We start from the raw sequence: 24,313 nt of genomic DNA on the forward strand, positions 1-24,313 counted from the left end.
TGAGGTCACTGACGAGGTCAGTGAGGAGGACGGTGAGGTCGGTGAGTGAGGAGATCAGTGAGGAGGTGAGTGGTGAGATTGCTGGGGAGGTGAGTGAGGAGGTCATGAGGAGGTTACTGAGGAGATCAGTAAGGATGTCTGGTGTGATTATTGAGGTCAGTGAGGAGGTTACTGAGGAGGTCAGTGAGGAGGTCTCCTGGTGCCCCAAGTGGAGGAGTTTAAGTATCTCGGGTCTTGTTCACCAGTGAGCTTGGGATGAAGCGGGAGATCGACAGGTGGAACTTGGAGTTGAGGCGCTACTCCTTCACGTCAAAAGGAGTCAGCTGAGGTGGATCGGGAGCCTCCTGGGCACCTCCCTCTGGAGGTTTTCCGGGCACACCCAACTAGCAGGAGACCCCGGGGAAAACCCAGAACATCTGGAGGGATTATATCTCACAGCTGGCCTGGGAATGCCTCGGGATCCCCCAGGAGGAGCTGGAAGATGTTGCAGGAGAGGGAAGTCTGGGTCAGCTTGCTCGGCCTGCTGCAACCGAGACCCGATCACGGCTAAGAGGAAGAAGATGGATGGATGATGTGGAATATAGATCTGATTAAAGCATATGTGGGCTCATATGATGTACGTTCAAAATATGTACTGACGGTAATCATTGTATAACACATTGCTTGTAATATATGTTGGCTGTAATCATGGTAGAACACATTGATTATGCAGGAATTTAGCACGTGTACGAAATACGGAGCGTGACTGACTGTTGGGTGTACCTGTTGTGAAACAGGGAAGAGAGAGTTCAAGAGTCCAACTATAGGATAACAACTCTATAAATGGTATAGAAAACCATTGAACTAGTAATCACCAAGACATGAGACTAGTAAATAAGTAAGTGAAAGGAGGAAGTAAGTAGAACAGGCTCAGTACGAGAGGTTATACATTAGCTCTAAGTAAACATGCCCAGGACTGTATAAAAGTGTGTGCTTGATCTGTATGTGGCAGAACCCAACAAAGAGACCTCAGGTTGATGTTGGGCTCTCCAAGATATCTTGTAAACTACGCTTAATAAAAATCAACTAAAACCGGTAACTGCCTAAATACTGCTTCTATCAACGGACTCGGGGAAAACTATTGGGGACAACAATTTGAGATACAACAATGATGAAGAATTTTCCGTGATCCTGAAGTACCTGTCAGTCATCATGTCTTCACTCTGATATACAGGACGTCTGACGGTACTGCTACCGTAGTAAAATATGAAGAAGGCAGGACATGTACCCACCTGGCATGGGGATTCTGGGGTTTCAGTGACCTTTGACCTTTCAAAAGGAACACATTGCAACCCACTAACTGGCCTGCAGTAGGTAAAGGTCCGTGTGATTTAGTTTTGCCTTCAGCTGTGATGTGAGGCGTCTCCGTGACCACGCCCCTCGCTGCTCTTTTCACCAGCTGTGCTCGGTTGTCACACTTCCTGTCAGCAGGGCGGATCCTTTCGTCAGACAGCGTTCAGTGCAACTGTAAACCGGAGCTGCAGCTTCCTTTTTTCTGGTAAGTCTGCCTTCAAACTCTTTGTTTTTGTAAAAGAACAGCTGATCTTCATTGTTATTAAAGCTGCTGATGGACAACATGTTCTTTACATTTTACATCATCAGATATTGAAGACTTCTCTGATCCGAACAGAACCAAGGCGTCAGACTTCTATAGAATAACATCACCGCCGCTCGGTGACAGTTTGAGAACTATACCAAACCATGAGGAAGATGAGCTTCTCCTTTTTAGAGAGGAAGTTAGATGAAAACCGACTGACAGAAAATATACCAAGAAATGTTTTTTATGTGGTTTGTTAAAACTTTGTTAAAAGAAGATGCTGTTTTATCAGCAGGACTAATTGTCACATATCAGCTGAACAAATGAGCTCTGTTTTTCATATCTGAAGGCAAATTCAGATCAAATTTTCTGTATATAAAAGTTACAATGGATCTTTAAAAAGTTGACTGCCAATGTATTGGATTTGTTCACCCGCAATATCTGCTGACTGAACTAAAACTTTCATAAGAACCTGTTCATTTCTAGTATTTCATCACCGACAGTAGGTATTATAACACTGTTTACAAAACAGTTGGGACACTGTGCAAAATGTAAATCCATATTTAATTCAAAACAGACCAAAGACAATTTATGATATATTGAAATAGGAATTTTATTGTTTTATAAAAAATATCTGCTCATTTTGAATCTGATGGCAGCAACACATCTCTAAAAAGTTGTTCCAGGATCATGTTCACCACTGTGCTGCATCACCTCTACTTTTAACAACACTCTGTAAACCTTTGGGAACTGAGGAGACCAGTTTCTGTAGTTTTGAAAGTGAAATGTGGTCCCATTCTTGCCTGAAAAAGGATTTCAGCTGCTCAACAGTTCAGGGTCTCCTTTGTCATATTTTTCACGTCATGATGTTCCAGATGTTTTCAATGATTGACAGGTCTGGACTGCAGGAGGCCAGTTTATCAGCAGACTCTTCTACTAGAGAACCATGCTGTTGGAATACGTGCAGAATGTGGTTGGACGTTGTTCTGCTGAAATAAACAAGACCTTCCCTGAAAGAGACGTTGTCTGGATGGCAGCATATGTTGCTCCAAAACCTGAATATATCATACAGCATTAATGCTTCCTTCCAGATGTTCAAGCTACCCATGCCATGTGCACTAATGCATCCTGTACCATCACAGATGTTGGCTTTAGAACTGAGCTGATAACAAGCTGGATGGTCCCTCTCCTCTTTAACCTGGAGGATGCAGCGTCCATGATTTCCAAACAGAATCTCAGATTGTGATCCATCAGACCACAGGACAGTTTTCCTCCTACTTCAACATATAAGTCCTGTAAACCTCATTAAATGTGGTATTGTTTCACCTCTGATCAGTTTTAACTTGGTTTTAAAGGTGACTGCAGTCTTCTTTCTCTGCAGCCTAAGTCAAAAAGCGGAAACGTACCCTTCACTCTTCTCCTCTACCTTTTATGGTGCTGAATGTTGACACATTGTGAAATAGCAGCCTGAGTTCACCGGAAATTGTGTTCTCACTCTATGACTCTTGTTTCCCTGAGGTCTGATGGGTGGATGTTTCACATACACAAACACACGGATGGTGGGCTTCACATGCAGGAAGCAGCAGAGACTTGTGTGTGTAGAAGTGTAAGAATCGTCATGTTTGGTACATTCAGACCTGAATGTCGTCAGGTTTTTAACTCTCCGTTTACAAACCCCTCTGAATGTGCTGCAGTCAGCTCGTCGTCAGTGCCTTCAACCTCTAGATCAGTGGTTCTTAACCTTATTGGAGGTACTGAACCCTGCGAGCTTCATCAGTGCATTCACCGAACCCTTCGTAATTGGAAAAATAAAATATGATTTTTTTTTCAAAACATAGGTATATATTTTATTAGTGCACAAAATGAACCATGCATCAGCTGCACACAAAATCACTGTGTGCAAAGAACAAAACCAACAAAACATGAATTTCATACAAAAACATAACTCAATGAATGATTTGCAATCAGGTACGCAACTTCATACGATGCTGTGAGGATCGGTTTGTCGATGGGTACGAAGCTGAGAACAGGCAGAGTCGCCTTTTCATCGAGTCTGGCTCTCTCCACCTTGAATTCAGCCAGCGTTGTGTTCTTGTATTTCCCATCATGCAGCTTTAGGAAGTGTTCCTTTAGTTTTGCCGGTGCTAGACTAGAATTGCTCAACTTGGAATTGCAAATCATGCATTGAGGACGCTGACTCCCATCACGTTCCTCTTTACACGTGAATCCATATTGTACGTATTCGTCCAACCACTTTCTTTTTTTGCTCGACATGTTAATATGAAGGGATTGAAAATCACAAATGGCGTACAACAACAGAGCGCAATGTGGCGTGATCAGTTGCAGCCAATGATGGCCAAGCGCAGCATGACGTCACGAATAATACGTGGGCTGAATTTATTTTGAAAAAAATTGTGTGTTGCCAAATTGTCTGTAGAAAATGTTTTGACAGCTGACAAAAACGGCCGACATTGCTAGTGTGAACCGGGCTGTACTGCGTGTGTCTTACTGCGGTCAAGTGAGCCGTCAGCCGCTGATACTCGGTCAAGTGAGCTGCCTTTGAAAATGGATGTGGGTAATCTGCGGCATTCGCGCCTGAAAGGGGGCGGGGCTTATCTCCGTGCCTTATCTCCCTAAAAACAGTACCGTTTCCTTCATCCACCATTGAACTAACCACTACTTCTGTTTTATACTTGTTGTGTCTGGGTTCATAATATTATCCGTAGTCGCACAACTGCGTCTGAATGACGGCCGCTTCCAGTGTCATTCGCGCTGCGCGACGGAAATTCGCGTCATTCGCAACCATTCGTTTACATGACTCATCGAACCCCTGGGGTTTGATCGAACCCAGGTTAAGAACCACTGCTCTCGATGGATGGACGTTAACATGTCTGTTGGAACACTTTTAATCAGTCTCCTGATTATTTGGAGATTATTTAACCTCGCAGCTACGTAGAGAAGTTGCATCCATTCCGTCAGGATTTTAAATTAAATTCTAGTATTTAAGATGTTTTTTCATGTGGATGCAACAACAGGTTGTACCGTGTCCTGTCTGACACTCATTCAAACAGCAGAGGTCACGTGTCGCTCTCAGAAAAGACTCATAAATGCCCATCACACGGTGCTGAACTGTGGGCCAGAAAACTTTCCAGCCAGTGAGAGCTGGTCATCTGCCCCTGATGGTTACTGTCAGAACCTTTAGGTCCCAGTTTAAGGGATGATTTTTTCTGTAGTTTCTTCCATCAGTCAGCAGCCTCCTAAAGTCTTCTGCAGCAGCAGTGGTGGTGGAAGACACACTCAGGCCTTCAACTTAAGTACAAATAGTAAAAACACCATGAAAAAGTACAAATCTGACTTTAGTAAAAGAACTGGAGGCAAAATATACCTCAAGTATCAAAAGTCAATGTTTTGTGTCACTTCAGAGCTTTCTGCGCTGTCACAAACCGGCTCAGTGCTCAAGACAAAGAGGAGCGTTAAAGATGGAAGGAAAACATCAGCCGAACCAAACCAGGAGATGTGCAGCCTCAGAGAGAGAGACAGGGAACCAGACCTGCACAGGGGACATCACTTCACCTTAATGACCCTGTCTGACTGCAGGCTTAGGCAGGAAGAGGTCACCTGAGCCTCAGCAGACAGGAAGGGAGGGGTCATAACACCCCCTCAATAAAAACCTTGTTAAAAAACAACAAACAAACAGGATAAACACCAACACTCAAATACAACATCACCAAACTGTCCCCAAACGCTGTCAAGTAGTTCATACGTCCACCAGTAAAAATGCTCTCCACCGTTAACCAGAGAATCCCACCATCGCCACATCCTCAACATCCTCAGCATCCTCAGGATCCTCACCATCCTTACCATCCTCACCATCCTCAGGATCCTCACCATCCTCACCATCCTCAGGATCCTCACCATCCTCACCATCCTCAGCATCCTCATTATCCTCACCATCCTCAGGATCCTCACCATCCTCAGCAATCCTCAACATCCTCACCATCCTCACCATCCTCAGGATCCTCACCATCCTCACCATCCTCAGCATCCTCATTATCCTCATTATCCTCAGCAGCCTCAGTATCCTCAGTATCCTCAGTATCGTCACCATCCTTACCATCCTCAGTATCCTGAGTATCCTCATTATCCTCACCATCCTCAGGATCCTCACCATCCTCAGCATCCTCAATATCCTCACCATCCTCAATATCCTCACCATCCTCACCATCCTCAGTATCCTCAGTATCCTCACCATCCTCAGCATCCTCATTATCCTCATTATCCTCAGCAGCCTCAGTATCCTCAGTATCCTCAGTATCGTCACCATCCTTACCATCCTCAGTATCCTCAGTATCCTCAGCATCCTCAGCATCCTGAGTATCCTCATTATCCTCACCATCCTCAGGATCCTCACCATCCTCAGCATCCTCAATATCCTCACCATCCTCAGCATCCTCAATATCCTCACCATCCTCAGCATCTTCAGTATCCTCACCATCCTCACCATCCTCAGCATCTTCAGTATCCTCACCATCCTCACCATCCTCACCATCCTCAGTATCCTCACCATCCTCACTATCCTCAACATCCTCAGTATCCTCACCATCCTCACCATCCTCAACATCCTCAGTATCCTCACCATCCTCACCATTCTCAGCATCCTCAGTATCCTCACCATCCTCAGTATCCTCACCATTCTCAGCATCCTCAGTATCCTCACCATCCTCAGTATCCTCACCATTCTCAGTATCCTCACCATTCTCAGTATCCTCACCATCCTCAGCATCCTCAGTATCCTCACCATCCTCAGCATCCTCACTATCCTCAACATCCTCAGTATCCTCACCATCCTCACCATCCTCACCATCCTCAGCATCCTCAGTATCCTCACCATTCTCAGTATCCTCACCATCCTCAGCATCCTCAGTATCCTCAGTATCCTCACCATTCTCAGTATCCTCACCATCCTCAGCATCCTCAGTATCCTCACCATCCTCAACATCCTCAGTATCCTCACCATTCTCAGTATCCTCACCATCCTCAGTATCCTCAGTATCCTCACCATCCTCAATATCCTCACCATCCTCACCATTCTCAGCATCCTCAGTATCCTCACCATCCTCAGTATCCTCACCATTCTCAGTATCCTCACCATTCTCAGTATCCTCACCATCCTCAGCATCCTCAGTATCCTCAGCATCCTCACTATCCTCAACATCCTCAGTATCCTCACCATCCTCACCATCCTCACCATCCTCAGCATCCTCAGTATCCTCACCATTCTCAGTATCCTCACCATTCTCAGTATCCTCACCATCCTCACCATCCTCAGCATCCTCAGTATCCTCACCATTCTCAGTATCCTCACCATCCTCAGCATCCTCAGTATCCTCACCATCCTCAACATCCTCAGTATCCTCACCATCCTCACCATCCTCAGTATCCTCAGTATCCTCAATATCCTCACCATCCTCACCATCCTCAGCATCCTCACCATTCTCAGTATCCTCACCATTCTCAGTATCCTCACCATCCTCAGCATCCTCAGTATCCTCACCATCCTCAACATCCTCAGTATCCTCACCATCCTCACCATCCTCACCATCCTCAGCATCCTCACCATTCTCAGCATCCTCACCATCTCCTCACCATCCTCAGTATCCTTAGTATCCTCACCATCCTCAGTATCCTCACCATCCTCAGTATCCTCACCATCCTCAGCATCCTCAGTATCCTCAGCATCCTCAGTATCCTCATCATCCTCAATATCCTCAGTATCCTCACCCTCCTCACCATCCTCAGTATCCTTAGTATCCTCACCATCCTCAGTATCCTCACCATCCTCAGTATCCTCACCATCCTCACCATCCTCAGTATCCTCAGTATCCTCATCCTCAGTATCCTCAGTATCCTCACCATCCTCAGCATCCTCACTATCCTCACCATCCTCAGTATCCTCACCCTCCTCACCATCCTCAGTATCCTTAGTATCCTCACCATCCTCAGCATCTTCAGTATCCTCACCATCCTCAACATCCTCAGTATCCTCAGTATCCTCACCATCCTCAGCATCTTCAGTATCCTCAGTATCCTCACCATCCTCAGTATCCTTAGTATCCTCACCATCCTCAGTATCCTCACCATCCTCAGCATCCTCAGCATCCTCAGTATCCTCACCATCCTCAGTATCCTCATTATCCTCACCATCCTCAGCATCTTCAGTATCCTCACCATCCTCAGCATCCTCACTATCCTCACCATCCTCAGCATCTTCAGTATCCTCACCATCCTCACCATCCTCAGCATCCTCACCATCCTCAGTATCCTCACCATCCTCACCATCCTCAGTATCCTCACCATCCTCAGTATCCTCACCATCCTCAGTATCCTCACCATCCTCAGTATCCTCACCATCCTCAGCATCCTCAGCATCCTCAGTATCCTCACCATCCTCAGTATCCTCATTATCCTCACCATCCTCAGCATCCTCAGTATCCTCACCATCCTCACCATCCTCAGCATCCTCACCATCCTCACCTTAGTATCCTCACCATCCTCAGTATCCTCACCATCCTCCATCCTCAGTATCCTCACCATCCTCACCATCCTCAGCATCTTCAGTATCATCCTCACCATCCTCAGTGTCCTTAGTATCCTCACCATCCTCACCATCCTCAGTGTCCTCAGTATCCTCACCATCCTCACCATCCTCAGTATCCTCACCATCCTCAGTATCCTTAGTATCCTCACCATCCTCACCATCCTCAGCATCCTCAGCATCCTCAGTATCCTCACCATCCTCACCATCCTCAGTATCCTCACCATCCTCAGTATCCTTAGTATCCTCACCATCCTCACCATCCTCAGCATCATCAGCATCCTCAGTGTCCTCACCATCCTCAGTATCCTCAACATCCTTGGTACCAGAATTTGTTTTTTTCCCTCAGGGATGAATAAAGTAACTACCTAACCTAACCTAACCTAACCTAACCTAACCTAACCTAACCTAACCTAACCTAACCTAACCTAACCTAACCTAACCTAACCTAACCTAACCTAACCAGAGGATAAATTCAGAGGATGAAAGGCAGAGATGAATTCGATTAACGATTAATTCGTAATTTGAATAATAATAATAAGAAGGGAAACCAAAAACAGTAAACAGGATTTAGAAATGTTGCACCTGTACAGACACACCTGTATGGATGCTCTGACCCACCTGTACGGACACTGTGACCTCTGACCTCTCTTGTCTGTGTTTTGTCACCAGGACATGGATCTGTGGTCGCCGTTAGTTCTGCTCCTGCTGATTGGTAGAGACGGTAAGCTTTAAAAACATTACTCACTGCATTATTTTCAACATTGTATTTTTATTTCATATGACATATCTATAAATGTGTATTTCGTTGGACATTTTTGTCTCTTGAGTAATTGCATTTTTGTCTCTTGAGGTTGAGATGCTGTAATCAAAGAGCAAACCAAAAATATGAACTAATATACAATTATTAATAAAAAATATTTAATTTGTTATTTGAATAACTAAAGGCTTGTAAAAATAAGGTTTAAACATCCGTCATTTTCAGCCTCTCAGGTCTTCATCCGAGCAGGAAAAACACATAATGACAAACTAAATAAAGTACATTCTTCATTGAATTTCTGGCTTTGATTAGATTTGCATTGATTTCATGTCATTTTATTGATATTTTTCATGATATTAAAGATTTGAAATGATTGTGATAGAAAGTAAAAAGTAAGTAAAAAAAGTAAAATTTTAACTAACCAAGCCAAAGCTTTGAATTTAATTGTTTCTCTGAAGAACATTTTCTTTAAAAAAAAAAAAAAAAAAGACAAAATAGAGGATCAAACTTGCAACCCAGTCAGCAGGTTGTTATCAGTAGGAGCTGCTGGATGAGGGTGGAAGGAGGGACCCATGTTGTATGTGGTGTGAGGTGGATGCATCATTGATGTGAAGGTGCTCCTGTTGAACGATGTGGAGCACTGTGACATGCACACAGCTCATGACTTCAGCTTCTGGAGCGCTGCAGATTTAGATCTCTCTGAGCCTGCTTGTGGTTTCCTCTACAGGGCTGTGCCAACAACAGGAAGTCTGCATCAAGTCGCAGATCAACTCCTGCGATGACTGTATTGGATCTGGGCCGTACTGCGCGTGGTGCCAACAGCTGGTGAGGAGGACCGTTTATGTAACATGTGCATCCTGTCCTGCTCCAGTGTTACTGCAGCACACAGCTGCCATCACCAACCACTCCAGACAGCCTGAATGTTACCCAGGAGGCCTCAGAGACTGTTCAGTAGAACCAGCATCACATCAGTAGTCTGTGCTTGTGAACCCAACATGTTCATTGACCCTGCAGACCTGTGCTGGCTCACTCTCTCACCATAGCACAGTTACACTGTGGCATATTCACTGATATATATCATATCAATATATCAGTACATCATGAGGCCATTGGCTGCCTGTGGGAGAGCCCATCATTATACTGAATGTACACAGAGAGCCAGCACAACAGAGTAATACTGAAAACAACACCTTCTTGTTTTCTCTTCATGCAGAATTTCACCAAAACCGGTTTGGCGGAAGCAGCGCGCTGCGACACCAGAGCTCAGCTGACAGCGATGGGCTGCAGAGAGATCGTCTCCCCTGACAACACCGTGGACATCGTGGAGGAACGTCCTCTGTCTGAGTCGGTCAACCAACAGGAACCGGTCCAGATGAGTCCACAGAGGATCAGCCTGAAGCTGCGACCTGGTTAGTGGACTCACTAAGGGAAGCCAGCGGTTCTGTCTCAGCAGAACCAGAGCAGCTGGTGTCATAAAAATAAATCACCAAAAAAAACTGTAAAACAAACCATTAGAAATGTGCTGGATGCTCCAGTGGGACCTGATAACAGCAGAGTTGTGTGTCTGCAGGGCGACCCAGCACCTTCAGGGTATCCTTCAAGAGAGCCGAGGGTTACCCGGTGGACCTCTACTACCTGATGGACCTGTCCAACTCCATGAAAGACGACCTGAAGAATGTCAAAGAACTGGGGAAAGATCTCTTCACTGCACTGAGGAAAAACACCAAATATGCTCAGATAGGTGCGACTGTGATGTCATATCCTGTTTTCAGTATGTGTGATGATCAGACGTTTACAGACTGTCTGCCTGCAGGGTTTGGGGCCTTTGTGGATAAGATCGTTCTTCCTTTCACCAACACCAACAAGGACAAACTGCAGCGGCCATGTGACCAGAGTGACCAGAAGTGTCAGGCTGCCTTTGGCTACAGACATGTGCTCAGCATGACGCCCAGAGAGGAGGTGTTCAGGAACACAGTGGCCAAACAGTTCATCTCCGGGAACCTGGACTCTCCTGAAGGCAGTCTGGATGCCATGATGCAGGCCGCTGTGTGTGGGGTGAGGGGTCACACACACACACACACACACACACACACACACACACACACACACACACACACACACACACACACACACACACACACACACACACACGCACACACGCACGCACGCACGCAGGCACACACACACACACACACACACACACACACACACACACACACACACACACACACACACACACACACACGCACACACACACACACACACACATGCACACACACACAGTGTGAGGTTGTGTTGTTGTCCAGGATGGGATCGGCTGGAGGAACAGCAGCACTCGGCTCATCGTGCTCACCACTGACGATGGCTTCCACATGGCCGGAGATGGAAAGCTGGCCGGTATTCTGGAACCCAACGATGGACAGTGCCACATGGACAACAACCTTTACAGCAAGAGCAGTGAAATGGTACACAAGGAATGATGGGAATTTGTTTCAGTGGTCAAACAGCTGTTTTAGAAGGAAACAGGAGGAATAAGAACTGATTATGTGTGTGACCCTGGTGTGTGCAGGACTACCCGTCTGTTGGACAACTTGCCGTGGCGCTGGCCAAAAACAACATCCAGCCCATATTCGCAGTGACGAAGAACGTGGAGGACGTGTACCGGGTGAATGAACCGGACCGGTCCTTTCTGTCTTCTGATCAAAGACCCAACACAGGCATTCTCTAACAGATGTTTCACTTCATGTTTTTCCAGGAGCTTTCTAACATGATCCCGAAGTCAGAGGTGGGCGTTCTGTCTGCAGACTCCAAAAATGTGGTGCAGCTGATTGACACAGCCTACAAGGTGAGTCCACCGCCGTGCTTCCTGCACACACATTGTAAGCTGTTATCACATCACTTCCTAATGATTGTGTGTTGTTTTTGTGTTGTTTTTGTGACGTGTGTGATCCATCACAGAGTTTGTCCTCCAAAGTGACAGTGACCCACGACAGTCTTCCTGACAGGGTCACGGTGGTGTACACGCCCATATGTGAGCACGCAGACCGGACAGACGACAGCAGAGGCGTGTGTGACAAAGTACATGAGGGACAGGAGGTCAGTGACTTCTACGGTGGTGTTACATGAAGCTCAGGATTAGTCAGTCAGGTGTGTCAGGTGGAAACGGCCACCATCAGTGATGTCATCAACCATCAGTGATGTCATCGTTGGTTTGTGAACGTTATGAATCCTCCAGTTCAGATTCTGTCCGTCACCATCTTGCTAGTTCGGAGCGGTTTGGAGCAGGAAGTGACCATATTTGGACGAGCTGGGGGAGGAGCCAGCGGTGGATCTGACCGATCTAATTGGAAACCTGACAATACTACGCCCCCCCCCACCAATAGCTGTAACCTGACTGCACCACAGGCCTGTCAATCAAACAGACACGCCCCCAAAAACAGGTCTTCTTGAATCTTCTTTTCTAATGAATGAGGGATTATTTTCAGATGGACCTCCAGAAAACTAATAAGAAGGAGTGACTTTAGCTAACAACACTGAGATAACTGGTGGAGTTTGACCTCCAGGAGTCCAGGCAGGGAGACACTCAGAGGACCAAACCATGACCTTTGACCTCCAGCAGTCCAGGCAGGGAGAGACTCACCGCTGCTCGTGTCCCATGTGAAGACGAAGGTTGACTTTTTAAAAGTTTAGTTATGTAACATTTTACAGAATCCTAACCAAGTAGTTTTGGTGCGTAAATGATGTTTGTTGTTGTCACTGTGACATCACAGGCCTGTCACTGGTACTGTCCAATGGTCTCTGGTTGATAGCAACCTCCTGAAACCACCGGTAGGGTTGGTATTCTCCTACAAGCTTGTGTACTATGGACCTTTAAAACCTCTGACATCACTTCAACCAGGTGAGGGCAGGACAGGTAAACCATCAGTCCAGCTGTGGACCATCTCCTGACTCAATCCTGATGTGGTCCATAGGGACCAGAACGGTTCTGATCAGACTTCATTGAGCTGACTCCTATCCAGACTCTTCACACTGGAACCACGTCAGTGAAAACATGACTACATGTCCAACAGAGATAAACTGACAGCAGCTCTCAGTGCAGCTGGACATGAAACCAACGGCCCTCAGTGATGATGGGAGCATCTCAGAAGTTTACCAGCAGAATGTAGAGAGCTGAAGGTCATCCTCCTGAGTGTGAAGGTCATCCTCCTGCTCTCTGAGACACTGAGGTCTGTCCTGGTGGATGTCCTGAGGTCAGGGTGGAGGATAACTGACCATCAGACCAGATGAATATTAATACAGAGGAGGATAACAATGAGTGAACATTGTTCTCTAATAATAAATACAGTCTGTTGTGTAGATGTCTGACTCCTGAACCCTAAATGTTCTCCTCAGATTTCTTTCAACGTTACCGTGACAGCAGACACATGCATGGATGAGACGTCTTTAACCATCAGACCTCTGGGCATTAAAGACACGCTGACCGTGACCTTATCCACCAGCTGTGAGTGTCAGTGTCACGTCCCCGAGGAGAAACTCCACCCACACTGCGGAGGGAATGGAAGTATCACCTGTGGTACCTGCAAGTAAGTACAGTACAGTTGGTGTTAGCTTTACTCAGGGCAGGTACTGAAAATCATGTATTATAAATCTTCTACTGGCTGCATGAAGGAAAAATCTACAGAGAAACATTCCAACAGGTAAAATGACCTGTTCTTTTGATGTCGTTTGTATAATATAGAGCTCAGTGTTCATGTTGGACACAGTTCAGGTCTCATATGGCTCTGGGTTAAAGGTGTCCAGCAGGGGGCAGCAGAGACCCCTTCCACACGGTCCTCGTTGATGTGCAGCAGAACTGGGTCTGCCTTCTTCTTAATGAAGTCTATGATGACTAGTTTTGGTGGAGTTCAGGATGAGGTTCTTGTCTGAGCACCACCCTGTCAGTCTTTGGACTTCAACCCTGGAGGTGATTAGTCCAACCACCGTTGTGTCATCTGTGGGTGGAGGTACAGTGATGGTGTAGAGAAATTAGAGGTGGAGGTACAGTGATGGAGTAGAGAGAGTAGAGGTGGAGGTACAGTGATGGTGTAGTGGGAGTAGAGGAGGAGGTACAGTGATGGAGTAGAGAGAGTAGAGGAGGAGGTACAGTGATGGAGTAGAGGTGGAGGTACAGTGACGGTGCTAAATAATGAACAGAAATGTTATGATGTCAAAGTGAAGCTGACCTTTGACCTTTCAGCTCATGGTTTTATTCAGTTGAACATTTGTGTGAAAGTTGGTCGTTCGTTGCTTGAACTGTGGAGTTATATCCAGGTGTGGTTTGTGAGGTCACAATGACGTTTGAATGAGGTCATCATAAGGTCACCATGAAGTCATCATGAGGTCCTCGTGAGATCATCGTGAGGTCATCATGAGGTCATGAGGTCATCTTCGAGTGGAGAGTTTTCATACTTTCCTTGGAGGTGTTCCTGAGAGGTCGCGCTGACAGGAAATGGATGAGGACGCTGCAGGCGTGAAGCCTCCGTCAGAATGATACTTCCTGCGATGAGGAAACAGGCTGGTTCTCTGTGTTCTCATCCTTCAGGTGCGGCGACGGTTTCGTCGGTCAGTTCTGCGAGTGCGATGTCGGCGGCAAAGACGACAACTCCCTGCGAGCGGCCTGTCAGATGCAGAACGGCACCGAGTGCGAGGGCCGAGGAGACTGCGTGTGCGGCCGCTGCCAGTGCCACAGCTCGGAGAGCGGAACGAATTACTACGGAAAGTTCTGCGAGTGCGACAACGAACACTGCGAGAAGTTCCAGAACAAACAGTGTGGAGGTAGATCGGCTCTCGTTTTCAAAGAGTTCCTCTGAAATAAATAACTTTCTTATTACAGTGTTTCTCAGCTCAGGACGTGACATCTGTCTGTGGGAACCTGCTGCTTTGTGTTGGTTTGTCCCTGAAAGGAAGCTCCCAGTAGTTCTCATCACAGAGAACATTTGTGTCGTCAGGATGTGGGAGGCTCCATGACTCCTCTGCTCCTCACTGCTTGCAGGAAACGGTGACTGCGCCTGTGGAAAGTGTAAATGTTACATGGGCTACGAGGGCTCGGCCTGTCAGTGCAAGGTGTCCGAGGAGGGCTGCCGCACCCCCAACGGCACCGTGTGCTACGGCCGAGGGAGTTGCAGATGTAACCGCTGCCAGTGTAAGGAGGGCTACCAGCGACCACAATGCCACAGGTGTCTGGGCTGCCTCGACCCCTGCCAGACCAAACTGTAAGGACCGCCCACTTTCACACCAAGATTGAAGGTTCTGTTCACCAGACTGTAGACAGATCTTTGACTCTAAACCGTTGTGACTCATCCTTTTCTCAGGAACTGCATTGAATGCATGGGCTTCGCCTCGGGTCCCTTCAGAAAGAACTGCAGTGAGTCCTGTAGCCAGAAGGTTTATCATGAGATGGTGGACAAGTTCTCCATCTCAGAGAAGGAGTGCCTGCAGAAGGACAGCGAGGGATGCTGGATCCGATTTAAGCTGGACCAGCTGGTGGGAGAGGACAACTACCGGGCTGAAATCATGAGGCAGAGAGGTAAAAGCAGAGTTTCATTGTTCACTCTGCTGCCATGATGACGAGACAGCCACAGTTTTCCAGCACAGAGGTAGGAGCGGTGTGACACATCAGTACTGTGACTCCTCCTGCAGACTGCCCGGAGCCGCCCAGCATCACTGCCATCATCGCAGGCTCCATTACTGCTGTGGCCATCATCGGCATCCTGCTGCTGATGCTCATCAAGTTACTGATCTTCATGAAGGACCGGAAGGAGTTCAAGAAGTTTGAGAATGAAAAGAAGAAATCCAAATGGGCAGAGGTGAGAGTGTTTCTATCATTACTGAGCTCAGAAATACAAACTGTGTTATCCTCTGTACTGTGAGATGTAACATGATGGCTACATGATGACACCTTGTCATGTCGGCTTCATGATAATTTAACAACGCTGATTTAAATATTATCTAACAGCAGTTCAATAAGGAGAGATCAGTTGGAAGTGAATCACAGAAATGTGATGACTTTGTATTTTGCATCAATTGAACTTGAAAAAAAGCATCTCCCTCTGTATCCCAGAAAACAAGATAGTGATATATTATATAAACGCCATGTATCTGTGGTGTATTGTACTACAGTCACAGACTGTTCTGTAAAATGATGTCACTTGAGTCCCATGGTTCTGAAACTGAAAATATTTCTGAGATGTGAAATTCACTGATTATCAAAGGAAGTCATTACATATGACTCTTTATTAGGTTGAGGTTTTAAAGTAAGCACAATGTCCTTCCTTGACTTTTTTTGTCAATTTTACCAGAAAAAACCCCTTAAAACTCCACAAATTGGCAGGTTTTATGACAGGTTTCGATAAAGAACACCACAAAATAAAATATTTTTGACAACAACAATCCCAAAAAATCTGTGAAATCCTGGAGACATCTTAAAGTCAAAGAGACTGAAATTAGACAGCATTTCTGTTCAGAAGAACAACGATAAAGTCTGATGCAATAAAAATGTGTAAGTATACATTATTCTCAGTCACTCTGTGGTTCTTCTTCACTGTGGAGGTGAACATGGTCAGAAAATTCTGCTAGAATTTGCTTTGACCATTAGATGTGAAATCTTGAGCTTCAGTGACAACAAAACAAAATGAATTAATGTAATAGATTAAAAAACAATCTTTGTAATGAGTTGGCTCTCTTCGTCTGTTACAGGCCGACAACCCGCTGTTCCAGAACGCCACCACGACGGTGGCCAACCCGACATTCACTGGAGAGTGAATGATACCACCACAGCACACAGTAACTCAAAACATGTGCTGTATCGCCAATATTTCTGTTTGTAATGGTCAAATATTATCTCCACATTTACAGACATATCTACTGTATTAATGTTGACCTGCTTACTTATTGATGAATTACTGGTACTGTCTGCACATGAGCTACATATGTACAAATATTTTCTCTTTGCTTCCAATAATTATACATCAGGAAAATATATATAAATAATGTTTGCAGTGGTACATTATGTGATGATGCACAGCATTCACTGGCGGCTCTATTAAACACAGTGGTATTTGGTTTCAAGTTTTCCTGTGTGACATTCTGTTGGAGTCTTTCAAACAACACAAACACACAAACAGCATTCAGTCAGACAGCATTAAGTCAACAGTCTGACAGCATTAAGACAACAGTCTGACAGCATTCAGACAACAATCAGACAACAGTCAGAGAACATGCAGACAGCATTGAGACAACAGTCAGACAATAGTCAGACAGCATTGAGACAAAAGTCAGACAGCATTCAGACAACAGTCAGACAGCATTCAGACAACAGTCAGACAGCATTCAGACAACAGTCAGACAACAGTCAGACAGCATTCAGACAACAGTCAGACAGCATTGAGACAACAGTCAGACAACAGTCAGACAGCATTCAGACAACAGTCAGACAGCATTGAGACAACAGTCAGACAACAGTCAGACAGCATTCAGACAACAGTCAGACAGCATTGAGACAACAGTCAGACAACAGTCAGACAGCATTCAGACAACAGTCAGACAGCAGGAGGATGGTGATAGAGAGGGTGGAGAAGGAGGAATGGTTCACCAAGGAAAAGTTCACCAATTCATCATAAAATGAAAAGATAATTAACATGAAAACGGCTTGAACTGAATTATAAAAAAATTCATCACTCATAATTGAAAATGAAGTTCATGAATATGCATTTATTCTGTGCCTTTATTATAGACTGCAAAACTAGCAGCGGAGTCAGTGAGTGAGAACAGTGTTCTCCATGAGGTTCCTCCTCACATCACCTGCAGCTGTCTGAAGTCTGAGCTGCACACTCTGCTTTAGAAATCAGGGAAGTGATGTGTTTGTGTGCATGTCTGGTTCATCCATGTGTCGCCTCCCTATACCAAAGGTGGAAAAGTTGGAGGAGCTGCTGATTCAGCAGGAAGTGAACACAAGTCTCAGCTGTTTAATGTGTACAAATGCAAAGATTTAAAAGCAGCAGTTGGTGCTGGAGTGGTTCCAGTTTTAATCATCAGTATTTCAGTTTATGGAGTCACTTCATGAAGAACACATTCAGTGTGTGTTCCTTTGACGGAAATGAATCTGCGACTGGAGGCAGCAGCATCACGAGCATCACACTGGATGTGTTTTTTTCTTCCTGCCTGGATTGAAATGGTAAAAATCGACTGTACAACTGACACTTGTGAAATATTCATGATTCTGCATTATTTTGATGCTCCAATGTTTTATTCATTCCTGTGGAGTAAAATCCAACTAAAAGCAAATAAAAGGCATTTCAAGTCAAACAAGCAGCATTTCCAAGTTTAGAGAAAGTATAAATGTATGAATAAAAGAAAATGTTTTTCTGCTGAAGAATGAAAAGAAATCGAGTGTCCGTCTGGTGCATGGAGGAAAAGGAAAGGACAGAAGATGGAGCAGAAAAAACACAGTGGACTTAAAGATGGAAGATTATGGAGCAGAAAAAAGAAATACGATTTTAAAAGTCTCATGTTGTGGCCTGAATGTATCTTTTTCTGAAATTATGTTAAAATAATCCAGAGGTGATATTAACGTGTTCACGTTCTCCATAGTTAGTCCATTGATTGATTGATTGTCATAAGATGAATGTAGAGATGAGACATGTGGTCTCAGTGAGGCTTAAATACAGGACATAGAGGGTTGTATTTCCATTGGCCTCAGCAGAGCGCACTTTGTGCCTTGGCACCAGCGGTGAGTTTAGGTATGGCAAACGTGATAGATATAATAAGGTGTGTCACAGCTGACTTCAATCAGCCAATCAGATCAGCTGCTCTCCTCCTTTAAACCTCTGTGCTGCAGCGTGTTGTCAGTTTGTAATGAGTGAAGAAGCAGCACACCGACATCATCCAGACTTTAACCAGGAGGAACCTGACCGACTGGTCTGGAGGTTCAGGCTCTAATCTCTGAATTCATGGTGCTACAGTCGACCTCCACCATGATGATGTTAAACCAGCTGTGAAGAGGGAGCTAATGTTGTAAATAACTCCACTGGTATTATCAGAACCGCTGCCCAGTGGAGGAAGAGGTTCAATGATAGAAAACTAAAACCTGCGTCTTATAAACACTGACATTAATTCAATGTTAAAGTGAACAAAGGACACTCATCAATAAAGTACAATCAGGAGCTGGAATCATGTTGAGGAGTGAACAGAAGTAAATTATTCACACTTAAAGCTCCCGTTTTAACTTATTTATTAACAACACTGATAAAGTGCAATGTTGTGGTGTTAATAAATAAACAGATGTGGTGTTAATAAATAAACAGATGTTTTGGTGTTAATGAATAAACAGATGTTGTTAATAAATAAACTGATGTTGTGTGTTAATAAATAAACTGATGTTGTGTGTTAATAAATAAACAGATGTTGTGGAGTTTATAAATAAACTGATGTTGCGTGTTAATAAATAAACAGATGTTGTTAATAAACAAATGGATGTTGTGGTGTTAATAAATAAACTGATGTTAATCAATAAACAGATGTTGTTAATAAATAAAGTGATGTTGTGTGTTAATAAATAAACAGATGTTGTTGAGTTTATAAATAAACTGATGTGTGTTAATAAATAAACAGATGTTGTGGTGTTAATAAATAAACTGATGTTACGTGTTAATACATAAATAGATGTTGTTGAGTTTATAAATAAACTGATGTTGTGTGTTAATAAATAAACAGATGTTGTTAATAAATAAACTGATGTTGTGGTGTTAATAAGTAAACTGATGTTACGTGTTAATAAATAAACTGATGTTGTTAATAAATAAACTGATGTTGTGGTGTTAATAAGTAAACTGATGTTACGTGTTAATAAATAAACAGATGTTGTTAATAAATAAACTGATGTTGTGGTGTTAATAAGTAAACTGATGTTACGTGTTAATAAATAAACTGATGTTGTGGAGTTAATAAATAAATTGATGTTAATAAATAATCTCCTCCTCTTCATTCTCCTCCACATCCTGGTCCTCCTCCTCTCCATCCTTCTCTCATCCTTGTCCTCCTCCTCTCCATTCGCCTCCTCATCCTGGTCCTCCTCCTCTCCATCCTCCTCTCATCCTTGTCCTCCTCCTCTCCATTCGCCTCCTCATCCTGGTCCTCCTCCTCTCCATCCTCCTCTCATCCTTGTCCTCCTCCTCTCCATCCTCCTCCTCCTCCTGGTCCTCCTCCTCTCCATCCTTCTCTCATCCTTGTCCTCCTCCTCTCCATTCGCCTCCTCATCCTGGTCCTCCTCCTCTCCATCCTCCTCTCATCCTTGTCCTCCTCCTCTCCATTCGCCTCCTCATCCTGGTCCTCCTCCTCTCCATCCTCCTCTCATCCTTGTCCTCCTCCTCTCCATCCTCCTCCTCCTCCTGGTCCTCCTCCTCTCCATCCTTCTCTCATCCTTGTCCTCCTCCTCTCCATTCGCCTCCTCATCCTGGTCCTCCTCCTCTCCATCCTCCTCTCATCCTTGTCCTCCTCCTCTCCATTCGCCTCCTCATCCTGGTCCTCCTCCTCTCCATCCTCCTCTCATCCTTGTCCTCCTCCTCTCCATCCTCCTCCTCCTCCTGGTCTTCCTCCTCTTCATCGTCCTCCTCATCCTGGTCCTCCTCTCAATCCTCCTCCTCATCCTGGTCTTCCTGCTCTTCATCCTCACCACCAGCGCTGGGAACGAAGCTGAAGCCCAGAATGTGTCAATCAGAGATTTGTGGGCGTGACGAAGGTGTTTGGACGGAGTCAGCTTCACGCTATTCAGAGGGGGATCGATCTAAAGGGAGAGAAGAAGTTGTTCCCAAACCAAACTATTTATCTGTCAAAGTGCAGCTCTGGTAGTTTCAGAGTAATTAGTGTGTTCGTTGAACCTACTGGTGTTTGAGGCCTCGTATTATAATGTTTTTTGTGTTTTAATGGGACGGAGACGAGTTCCAGTAAGTCAGAGTCGTCTCAAGACGTTTTTATCTCAGATGTCTCAAAAAGACCAAAAGATCTACACGGATGTGAGATTTACATATTTACATTATATATATATATATATATAAAAACTGGTTTCATTTCACTGTAGTGCGAAAAGTTTTTGAGGATGATTTCCTCCTCGGACCAGCAGTTGCATTAAAATGCCACGTCATTTATTCTTTTAAAATAATGTCACAGTTTTTATTGCTTCATACAAAGTGCAGTAAAGAGAAAAATGCTGAATCAGGTAAATATGTATTGGATGTATCGCCCGCCTGTAAGACAGCAGCAGTTCTGTTTGTGTGTCCGTTGTTTGATCCTCCGGCTGCGATCAGATGAGCTGAACCTCAAACACCCGCAGCCTCACGCAGTTCCTCTTTGACTCCATATTTCCTCTTCTTTTCCAGGTTTCTTCTCAACTCTGACTCATCTTTGTCCCGCAGGCTCGTGGGGTTTTTGTCCTGCTCTGCTGTTTTCTAGCCTGAACGCCTTTATTCCCTCGTGGATCTGTTTCCACTGTGTGCTTCACTGTGACGGCCTGTGAGCCATGTTCAACTTCTCTTGCTCTCTAACTGGGACTGATAGGTGGTGAGCCATGAAGCTCAGAGGCTGCTTTATTCCCCTCAATGCTTTTTAGCTGATGAAACCTCGACAGTTTCCCTCTGAACTGACCGTAAACATCAAGTAAAGCAGAACACAAGGTCAGAAACTCAATAATGAAGACTAGTGAAAGGTGGGGATGAGACGAGGACGCGGCTGAAACTAGGATCCGTACGGACGAGTATCATCCCAGTAAATGTGTCAATATCCGTGTTGATGAAGGCTTCTAACAGACACTAGCTGTGTGCACACATCTACACATCACATCGATTTTTGCTGTTCTGCTCTGTTAAAACTCGATTTGAATGACTTTTAGGAAGCATGTTTCTCCCAGAGATGTCCAGAGATATAAAGTCTTAAAGTGTGTTAATGTGAGCAACAGGATTAGATGTGCAGTGGTCTTCCTGTGCTGAATCAGTCTCTGCTCCGGACCCTAATCTCTGGGTTTGAGGGGCTCATTATGTGGAGACACAAATCCCCTGAAGACACAATTATCAGCAGAACAACCTGCGCTACTGTTGTTCATCCACAACGGATTCTCTGCACTGAAAACAACAAACACTTGTATTTGTGCTGATTATTGTGTGTTTGTGTTTCATATCTGTCACAGATTAAAGCATACAGTGTTTTCTCCCTTCATGGTTTCTAACCTCTCATGTTCAGCTCTGCCTGGTTGTTGACAGATACATTTAAAATAAGAAATAAACATAATCTCTAATATCCCACACTAAAAATCTCTACAGGCTCAAACACCTTTATTAATGTAAAACACTGTATATTTACAGATTTATTTAGAATTTTGTTTTATTTATTTAGAAATTTTGTCACAGCAGCACAGAAACACAGTTTGGAAAAAAGGTGCGCACAATAAGAAAAATGTACAATTACGTAAACAATAAAAATAAGAAAGATAAAAAGTTTTTTTTTTAGAAAAAGTAAGACCAATGAATAAATACACACACACACACACACACACACACACACACACACACACACACACACACACACACACACACACACACACACACACACACACACACACACACACACACACACACAGACACACACACACACACACACACACACACACACACACACACACATACACATATACACACACACACACACACACACACACACACACACACACACACACACACACACACACACACACACACACACACACACACACACACACACACACACACACATACACACATACACATATACACACAGACAGACAGATACACGCACACCCACATTATTTCAAGCACATTATTTTTATGGTATTTCTTTAAATGACTAGTCTGACATTTTTCCTCTCCATAGCTCAACAAAAACAATAAATACAACAATTTTTATAGAAAATAAAACAACAACTTGTGTAAATAGTTCTCTTTCTCTTGTGATAAAAACATTTCTCTGATGCTCAGTTCTGGGGCTGTTCTGTAAATAGTTTGATAATAAGTAATAGATTTAGCAATTTCTGATCAACCCATACCAATGTGAGGCTTAAATGAACAGCTTCAGGTTAGTTTCCACCCACGTCCGGTCTAAGTACCGCCCACTTCCGGATTGAGCCCCACTCCAGTACAGCTACTGATGCAGAAAATTTTGTTGGTTTAACAAATACAGATACAGATGCAGATAATGGCGCACTCGTTCATCCCTAATCTAAAACATGACACAAGTTCTGGTGTCTGATAAATTAAACTGTGACCACAAGACTGGAGGTTTCAAACATGGGACTGTTTCTCATCTCTACATCCATCCCACAGAAAGCAAACAGATCAATGGACTAACTATGGAGAACGTGAACACGTTAATATCACCTCTGGATTATTTTAACATAATTTCAGAAAAAGATACATTCAGGCCACAACATGAGACTTTTAAAATCGTATTTCTTTTTTCTGCTCCATAATCTTCCATCTTTAAGTCCACTGTGTTTTTTCTGCTCCATCTTCTGTCCTTTCCTTTTCCTCCATGCACCAGACGGACACTCGATTTCTTTTCATTCTTCAGCAGAAAAACATTTTCTTTTATTCATACATTTATACTTTCTCTAAACTTGGAAATGCTGCTTGTTTGACTTGAAATGCCTTTTATTTGCTTTTAGTTGGATTTTACTCCACAGGAATGAATAAAACATTGGAGCATCAAAATAATGCAGAATCATGAATATTTCACAAGTGTCAGTTGTACAGTCGATTTTTACCATTTCAATCCAGGCAGGAAGAAAAAAACACATCCAGTGTGATGCTCGTGATGCTGCTGCCTCCAGTCGCAGATTCATTTCCGTCAAAGGAACACACACTGAATGTGTTCTTCATGAAGTGACTCCATAAACTGAAATACTGATGATTAAAACTGGAACCACTCCAGCACCAACTGCTGCTTTTAAATCTTTGCATTTGTACACATTAAACAGCTGAGACTTGTGTTCACTTCCTGCTGAATCAGCAGCTTGTTGCTCTGGACACTTTGTACTTGGGAACAGTGTCGTGTTGAGTGTTCACTTTTTACCTCCTATATCTGCTCCTCCTCTACTTCCTCTTCCTCCTGCTCCTCGTCCTCCTTCTCTGCCGCCTCATTCTCTATCTCCTCTTCCTCCTCCTCCTTGTCCTTCTCGTCCTCCTCGTCCTCCTTCTCTACCGCCTCATCCTCTACCTTATCGTCATCCTACTCAACCTTCTTGTCCTCCTCTTCCTTCTCATCCTTCCCATCCTCCTCGTCCTACTCCTCCTCAACTTCTTGTCCTCCTCTTCCTCCTCCTACT

At 44.4% G+C, this 24,313-nt stretch overlaps 1 protein-coding gene across 2 annotated transcripts; it reads left to right on the forward strand.

The window, feature by feature from the left end:
* Positions 1-1,471: 1,471 nt before the first annotated feature.
* itgb2 (integrin, beta 2) lies at positions 1,472-17,037 on the forward strand. 2 transcript variants are annotated; one of them, XM_069725189.1, is made up of 16 exons: positions 1,472-1,537; positions 8,844-8,895; positions 9,659-9,756; positions 10,145-10,340; positions 10,502-10,672; positions 10,745-10,986; positions 11,238-11,396; positions 11,501-11,596; positions 11,687-11,776; positions 11,890-12,027; positions 13,324-13,514; positions 14,513-14,745; positions 14,963-15,182; positions 15,282-15,496; positions 15,610-15,776; positions 16,666-17,037. In XM_069725189.1, exons 2-16 carry the CDS (start codon positions 8,847-8,849, stop codon positions 16,729-16,731), a joined length of 2,331 nt encoding a protein of 776 aa, XP_069581290.1. In that variant the 5' UTR covers positions 1,472-1,537; positions 8,844-8,846; the 3' UTR covers positions 16,732-17,037. The 2 variants fall into 2 exon arrangements, with proteins under 2 accessions (XP_069581290.1, XP_069581289.1); XM_069725188.1 differs by lacking the exon at positions 1,472-1,537 and adding an exon at positions 3,097-3,135.
* The last annotated feature ends 7,276 nt before the right edge of the window (positions 17,038-24,313 follow it).

This window comes from Brachyistius frenatus, unplaced genomic scaffold (genome assembly GCF_029030835.1).
Source record: "Brachyistius frenatus isolate BFR_SWC_R1_liver_20210118 unplaced genomic scaffold, ASM2903083v1 Contig_413, whole genome shotgun sequence".
Taxonomy (NCBI): Eukaryota; Metazoa; Chordata; class Actinopteri; family Embiotocidae; genus Brachyistius; species Brachyistius frenatus.